The sequence below is a fragment of the Haliotis asinina genome, chromosome 4, assembly GCF_037392515.1.
Source record: "Haliotis asinina isolate JCU_RB_2024 chromosome 4, JCU_Hal_asi_v2, whole genome shotgun sequence".
Lineage (NCBI taxonomy): Eukaryota > Metazoa > Mollusca > Gastropoda > Lepetellida > Haliotidae > Haliotis > Haliotis asinina.
The window spans coordinates 11,109,575-11,117,941 of NC_090283.1; the positions used below are offsets into that span (position 1 = coordinate 11,109,575).

Sequence of the window (8,367 nt, forward strand, 5' to 3'; positions counted from 1 at the left end):
ACTGAACAAGTTGTAGGTGTCTCTGGGGCCAGTGGAGAGATTACATGCAGTCAGAGGGCTACCTACCCTGGTACAATCTGATCATGTTGTTGCAGGTGGAGATGAACCTATTCTGTCCTATGAAGCAGTGCTTCAGCAGGAATGTAAGTAGAAACATTCATTTCATTGTTTTCTTGAGGCTTGCAATGATTGTTAAGGACGGACAAATTGCTATGGCTGTTACATGATTTGTGAGAAACAGAGAAAGTATCACACCTTTCTTATTCACCAATGTTTTAAATGACAAACAAAACAGTTGATTTGTATGGAGACAGAATGTGAAGTTCTTTTTTGTCAAAAAAAAAGGAAATCAAGAATTAAGATGAATTCAAACAAATGATGTCATGGAAGCAGTTCAAGTGAATTAGTCCAACAAGGTGAGGTAATAAACATGTCTGATTGTTTCAGTGCGGTACACGCGGCCTGTGATTATCCTGGGGCCTCTCAAGGACAGGATAAACGATGACCTCATCTCAGAATTCCCAGACAAATTCGGCAGCTGTGTGCCTCGTAAGTCTCAAACTGTTATATGTAAAATATATCAGCTAGAAGTGATAACATCAAGAAATTATCATCTTTTTTTTTTTAAAAAAAAAAATGACTACGGATTGTGGTAGCTTGAAGGATCAAGCTGTTGTCACTACAAAGTCAGGGTTCTATTCTGCAGTGGGTGAATAGTGTAAACCAGTTGAAGGCTGCTATTGTATACGCTAAAATATGACTATGAGAGCAAGGACTCATGGGAAATGTCCTGTGTTGTGAGCAGTCAGTAGTGGTGTAGATTGACAATTTCTTCCTTCAGACACAACGCGGGAGCGACGAGACTACGAGCAGGATGCACGAGATTACCATTTTGTGTCATCCCGGGAACAGATGGAGAAAGACATTCAGAACCATCTTTTTATTGAAGCTGGTGTTTATAACGACAACTTGTATGGAACAAGTGTGGCCTCGGTGAAAGAAGTGGCCGAAAATGTAAGTGTAGATCTCAGATGGAGGTCACAGTGACCAGACTGTTTATTACATCTAACAGTAAACATGTCAACTACTGTCACAGTTGATCGTCATGTAATTTCCTGTTTATTTGCCCAGCCTCAGCAAGTGTGTTTACTACTCTTTAACGTACAGTGTGCGTTTTACCTATCATAGTACACTAGTATGCCTCTGTGATGGAGAGTATGTTGACTGCAAATATGTTTACCTCTGTGATGGAGAGTATGTTGACTGCAAATATGTTTACCTCTGTGATGGAGAGTATGTTGACTGCAAATATGTTTACCTCTGTGATGGAGAGTATGTTGACTGCAAATATGTTTACCTCTGTGATGGAGAGTATGTTGACTGCAAATATGTTTACCTCTGTGATGGAGAGTATGTTGACTGCAAATATGTTTACCTCTGTGACAGTAAATGTTCTGTTGTTTATTCACATGTTACTTCCCAGATATATTTCGGTTTAATCCACTGTTAGATAACAGTGTTATCCACTGAAAGTAAATACATTGTTTCCACTGACAGTAATCATTTTTATCTCAGCAACATTGTTTGTTTACATATGTGTGATGGTAAATATGTTTGTATATTTCCTAGCAGAGGAAGGTTTGTTTATCACACCTTTACATATGTGTGACAGTAAATATGTTTGTATATTTCCAAGCAGAAGAATGTTTTGTTTATCACGCCTTTACATATGTGTGACAGTAAATATGTTTGTATATTTCCAAGCAGGAGAATGTTTTGTTTATCACGCCTTTACATATGTGTGACAGTAAATATGTTTGTATATTTCCAAGCAGAAGAATGTTTTGTTTATCACACCTTTACATATGTGTGACAGTAAATATGTTTGTATATTTCCAAGCAGAAGAATGTTTTGTTTATCACGCCTTTACATATGTGTGACAGTAAATATGTTTGTATATTTCCAAGCAGAAGAAGCACTGCATCTTGGATGTGAGTGGCAACGCTATTAAGCGGCTGCAGGTCGCAGGTCTCTACCCCATCGCAATCTTCATCAAACCCAAGTCCATCGACTCCATCATGTAAGGCTGACATTGTAAACTAAATCTAGCCATTTTGTCCACATTAGTTTATTTTTAATCCAAACAACAGATACAGTACATTGTGAATTGATTTCAAATTGGCAACTCAAAAAGTTTACAAATCAGATTTCAGGTTTGAGGTAATTTTAATGAGGTAAAACACAGGTATAAAAAACAGTACCTAATGAGATCTTGGAGTCTTCATCACCAGATTGTTTGGTCCAGGTCACCTTATATTTACAGATATACCTGAAATATTTTGAATACAAACATAACTATAAAAATACATATGCTGCCAGTATCAGTCACTGGATGGTCTGGTCCAGACATGATTACAGGCTGTTGTCATGGTATGTACAACATATGAACTTCACGTGAATAACAAACATCTCATTGTGTTGACAGGGAGATGAACAAGAGAATCACTGATGAGCAGGCAAGGAAGACCTATGAGCGAGCCTTGAAACTGGAGCAGGAATTTGGGGAGTATTTCACAGGTAGGTGGAACACGACCTGTTGGGACATGTAACTGTATGCTTCTAGAGCTGCAAAAGTGGTGGCAAAAGATGCTGGAAGATATCTTCATGATTTTACAGAGTTGACAGCAGAAGTTACAAAATCTGTGTCTTGTTATTTTCACCAGCTTCTATAAAATCTTGCAAGTTTTGAAATCGTTTAGCATTTTAATAGCCAATATGTTAAGTTCAGTCATTGCTTTGGTGACACTCGTGCAGAAATTTGAGTAAAGTCATTAGATTTGTCACCATGTTGTCACAAAGATCTGAAAAGGAAGGTGATGTCATTCATATTCCCCAGGAAGCCGATTTTTGTATGATATGTTCAAATGCCCCATTGGGTTACAGATTGGTGTTTAGTCCAGTGGGTAAACAATGAGAAAAAGACAGTACCTTAAATCTACTTTCTTTGAAGATTTTAGGTATGAAATGAGTAAGTGACCAATAGCAATTGGCATTTTTAGACATTGGAAGTCAGATAGAACAAGTATATATGGATGACAACTTCTTTAATTCTAGAGTATAATGTTTCAATACACGTTCTTGTATCATATTTTTAAGTATGAAAGAACTTGAAAGAAAACAAGAACCTGTAATCTGACTTCCAATGTCTAAAAATGCCAAATGCTATTGGTCACTTGCTCATTTCATACCTAAAATACTTATATTCAATGCTTGCCTACTAAGGCTTCAACACCAGCAACTATATTAGAATAAGGATCTTACGCTACGGTATATCATTCTTTCCAAGAAATCCGAATTTGAAATGCTTTATCTGTAAATGTAGATCTGTTCTTTCTAATTTGAATATGTGATGACTAATTCTGTGATGTGGGTTTCAGCTGTTGTCCAGGGCGACACTGCAGATGAGATCTATGCAAAAGTGAAAGAGGTTATTAGAGACCAGTCCGGACCAACAATCTGGGTTCCAGCCAAAGACAAACTCTGAACTCTTACGTCTTAGAGGAAATAAACTCATAACTTCCAGTCATGTGATAGTCATGTGACAGTCATGTGACTGATAGGTGATGCTCAGGCTGTACATTATCTCTTTGTCGGAGACTTTGTGATACTGTAGGAATGATGGAATACTGTTGCTACGACGACCGGACCTGTTGCTATGGTGATCTCAAGATTCTCCTCTGCAGATCTGATCGTGGCTTTCAACATTCACCATACGACCTTGACCTTGACTCCAGATCTTCCTGGATGCTGCTCACCTGTTCCTCCATGTATGGTTGGAATCTGAAGTTCAGCTGTACACTTTTGCTACTTTCAGTTCCTGAGAACTCAAGGCCTTTTCCAGGTGTACACTTACAATAACTTGATGATTGACAGGCCACGTCAGAAAGGTCAAGTGCTAGTAAAGAAGTAAGATTACATGCAGGCTCAAGACGTGTCCTGCAGTCACCAAATTTGTGTACAAATGTATTACTACTTATTTAAGACTTGATTTAGTTGCTATTGACTGTCGGAGCAAGGTATAGCAAGAATCTGCGAGCCCATCACATTATCACACGGCAGTGAAAGTGTGGAGCACTATTCTCGCCAAATTATTTATTGATGAGCTGTTTCAACAAACTGCAGCCTGCACAAACCAAGATACGATAAAATTCCATCTTTCATTCTGAGATCATTTAGAAAATCAAAACGTCATAAAATGCTGGTGTATCATGCATAGTATTTTTAAAGTTCAACAAGGTATTGTATTGTTTTGATGTACAAACCCTGAAACTGGGCCTATACTGCTGTGATTAAGGGATGTATGTAAAAATTGTCAATGACCGTTGCCATGGCAAGATGTTACTTTTGTGTATCCATGGCAACCCCAAGTATTTCCATTTTTGTGATGCTCTGCAACTATGGTAGGTTTTAATCAAATGAGTGAATGAATGGTTATGATAGAACTGTGTAACTTATTCTGCAAGTTGGCTTTTAGTTTCTGAATAGAATCATGCCATTTCCTGTTGTCATGGTGATCAGTGATTGTCGTATGACTGCAGTTTTTCATAACTATTTGTTGAGCTTCACGCAGTCATTACTTTTAGTAGACTATGACCATTCACTATCATGGCACATTTTGCAGGATCTCACTCCACAAAGCATTCATAGTGCTACGACATTCGTAAGCCTATGGTACACATAGAGCTGCAACAGTTCGTAACGTTATGATCGCTTAGTGGATCGAGACCCAGAAGCATTGTTTACTTTACATTAATTTTTACCTGCTCATTACACAGTCTAGCTTTCCACCATTGTCAGCAGCCCTGTGGTGGCATTGTTTTAGCTTTGTTATTTAAACACTAGTTTAGCGAGCTGTTTTTGACTGTATCATTTTGATATATATATATTGCAATTTAAAGAACAGCATATGTAGGCCTGTATAGATGTATTATGACCTTCACCTTGACCTGACCCTCTTGAAAATCACTGTCAGTTATTGGCGAAAATAAACCACTATTTATTCTGGTTTGACTACCTCTAGTTTTCTGTGTTATTTCCTGCATGCTGCTGATTTCTGTTGTGGTGGCAAGGCATATGGTTGCTAAGCAACAACTCCAAGGATTTGCTAGTCTGTACACAAAGAGCTTAAAGGACGAAAAATTATCCATTATTTAAGAAACCAGGTCTGAGTGGACAGGAATTTGTAGATGTGTTTGTCTGCTAATTAGTGCTTTAAGTTATGTACATTTGTACAAAACATTTACAACAACAAAGTATGTATTGTTATGTAAAGTAATGGTTTGTTAACTTGTGCTATGTCAAGTTTCAACCGGTTGAAATTGTCCAGCCAGGTATGTGTCCAGATTTATAAGCTGTTATGTGTGCAAGGGATCCAAGTTTCCCACAGAGGAACAAGACAACATCCCTTGCTATTTTCTGTTCAGTGTGACTTATGGTATGAGGATGCTAAACTGTCATACGTGAAAGTTGCACTGGCAATAGACCAGCTATAGTAGAAGGTATCGGAATAATTGGCCCACTCCCTCACTACAAAGAGACCACAAATCTTTGTTTTGTGTATAAGAAGCAAGTGTATGTACAGGATATCAGCCAAGTTCTACAGCCTACATTGGTACATGTTCTCGGTTTTAAGTGGTATGTATGTACGTTTTCAAGAGGGTCGTCTCCCTTACCTGTAGTCAGCTTTGTACATGTAGCTTTTTTCGTTACTTGTCTGTATATGTCTACCGTACATCTCTCTTTGTCACTGAGAGGGTATTGCAGGAATAGTAATTTCTGTCTTATCCATGTCTTGTTTGCTTTGGGAGTCTCCTGGGGTGGTTTCGGTTTTGCACCTGAAAGTTTTTCTTTCGGTTCTAGAACCGGTTCATTATCACCAACCAGGATTACTTTTTAAGCAGATCTCCCGACGGCATGTTATCATATCATTGATATCAAATACCACACATCGATATTTGTTGTGTCATACAGTCAACTCTCATGATTCACCTCCGCCTATACACAGTGTATCTCTCTATTGTGACACAAGGGTTGGACAATACGCAGGTTATATCATGACTCTGTATCCTCTCTATAATGCTGGGCATTATAATAAGTATAGTGCATATGTATGAGGAGAGTTGATGCTTTTTTGTGCATGGCACTTTTGGCATTATTAAAGATGGCACTGGAATTCAATTTGTACATAAAAAATTACGAAAATCATATTTGTTGATCTTTATTGATCCCATCAAGGCAATAATTTTTTTTGTACATTACTGAAAGTATAATTGTGCAGGATAGTGATATCCATGCAACTTTCACAATTGCTGCTACTCGAATAGTAAGGATAGTCATCAGCGTCAACACAGAATTGCCCAACCCTTGTCAAATGATCAAGAATTACAGAAATGATACAGGGAAATCCTATATGTTCTCTATAGAGATGTGAGTGAGGTTATTTATATCATAAAAATAGAAAATTTATTTATGTGAAATTGTATTTTGATGGAGTACAGTAATAATAGTCATGTGACCAAAACTGTAAATATTTGAAATTATTAGCGCTTGGGAATATATCGATGCTAAAATGGCATTGCTTAAAGTAAGAAAATGATCACTCACATTTGTTCTATAGATTCTCAAATTAGGGAGTTTACAAATGTTTATTTTAGATGAGAAAAAATATTTGCTACTAATTACTTTTTCTGAGTTTGGAAGTATATTATTACATAATTTAGTTGTTCTAAAAAATATCAGTGCTTTAAGTAAATCACGAAATTTTACTGCTGTAAAAATGAATAACTTTATCAGTAGCGTTAGTGTGTCTTGTTAGGCAGAAGAAACTAAAATGTGCAATTCTGGCATTGTTCTTGACCTTTGGGGCGAGTTATTGTACAGAAATAGAGCCCTGATTTGTCGAAGGAGGCTAGCATGTTCACTGTAAAGTCTTTAGGTAAGTAGTACAGCTCCGTCCTCTATAGGATTGAGGTATGTCGTGTGGAAGATGTTAGCTGTACAAATCTGTTAACAAGGAGTGTAGGCATTCAAGAAATAAACTGCCGATACTACACATTTCACAACTTGTTGTGTTTTATCAATTTGTTGCTGTGGATAAAAGGCCATAGCCCTATTTCATAAAGCTCTCGTAGTATTCATACCTTATATACTGTTAAATAGGAATTATGACTGCAATGACAAAAAACACGATGTCATGTCACATTCAGCAATATTCTATCATATGGCAACGGTCTATAAAAAATCATGTCTGGTCCAAATAATCCAGTGATCAACACCATGAACATCGATCTGCACAATTGGGCACTGATGACAGATCAACCAAGTCAGTGAGCCTCACCATCCAATCCTGTTAGTCACCTCTTACGACAAGCATAGTCGCCTTTTGTGGCAAACATGGGTTGCTGAAGGCCTGTTTTACGCTGGATCGTCACGGATCTGTAGCATTCGAACATAGTATGAATGCAACAACTGAAGTTACAAGCTCTTATGCTTATGAGAGCTTTGTTAAATAGGGTCCTGCTGTTCTGGGGCCCGTTTTACAAAACTCATGTATGCCTAAGATCTCGTAAGTTTTCTCGTAGCCATTGTACCTCCTATACTGTAACACAGGAGCTGCGGATGCTGCGAGAAAAGTTACGAGATCTTAGGCTTACGAGAGCTTTGTGAAACGGGGCCCAGGATTGTAGTGGCTATGAGATGTTTGTTACAGACAATATTTTGTGCTCACTGCGTCAAGAACCTGCTTTGAAAATTGTTCATGCAAAATATGAAGATTTATTATATATGTATTTCTGGAAGACTGTTGATTTGTAAGCCTTGATGTAATCTAAATAGATAAGTAGCTAGAGCAGTGATGGTACCCCATTCTATACGTAGCATGGAGTCATCCCACAAATGACATCCTTACATTGCCAGGTCAGCTTGTTGACTGAGTTAATCTCTGTGGTCATGTGGACAAGGCATCCTACTTGGGCACTGATGGTCTGTGGTTCAAATCTGAGCGCAGAACTTGGGGAAGTTGTATGGCCAGCTGCTGCATATGGATTTAGCGTTTCTAGTTATTCTGTACTTTTACGGCTGTTGAATGCGTGTGTGTTTTTCATAGTTGTATAAATTGGCTTATTACACCGCAGACCTAGGGGCAGACTGACTGTATTGGGGTAGCATGCCCATGGAAACCTGGAGAAAGGGAGTGAGTGAGTGAGTGAGTGAGTTTCACGCTGATTAAGCAACATTCCAGCAATATCACAGCAGGGACACCAGAAACAAGCTTCAAACACAGATCTCCGGTGTGATGAGCCAGCTCT

General features: G+C 38.2%; 1 protein-coding gene across 6 annotated transcripts in view; it reads left to right on the top strand.

The window, feature by feature from the left end:
- LOC137281271 (disks large 1 tumor suppressor protein-like) overlaps positions 1–7,119 on the top strand; it is a 285,708-nt gene extending 278,589 nt beyond the window's left edge. For 3 of the 6 annotated variants that reach the window (XM_067812423.1, XM_067812425.1, XM_067812428.1), the window contains 6 exons: positions 96–143; positions 448–549; positions 842–1,014; positions 1,969–2,081; positions 2,487–2,578; positions 3,439–7,119. In XM_067812423.1, the coding sequence (XP_067668524.1) occupies positions 96–143; positions 448–549; positions 842–1,014; positions 1,969–2,081; positions 2,487–2,578; positions 3,439–3,545 (635 nt within the window). In that variant the 3' untranslated portion in view covers positions 3,546–7,119. The remainder of the gene's footprint in view (positions 1–95; positions 144–447; positions 550–841; positions 1,015–1,968; positions 2,082–2,486; positions 2,579–3,438) is intronic. The other 3 variants (XM_067812424.1, XM_067812426.1, XM_067812429.1) reach the window with 1 other exon arrangement.
- The last annotated feature ends 1,248 nt before the right edge of the window (positions 7,120–8,367 follow it).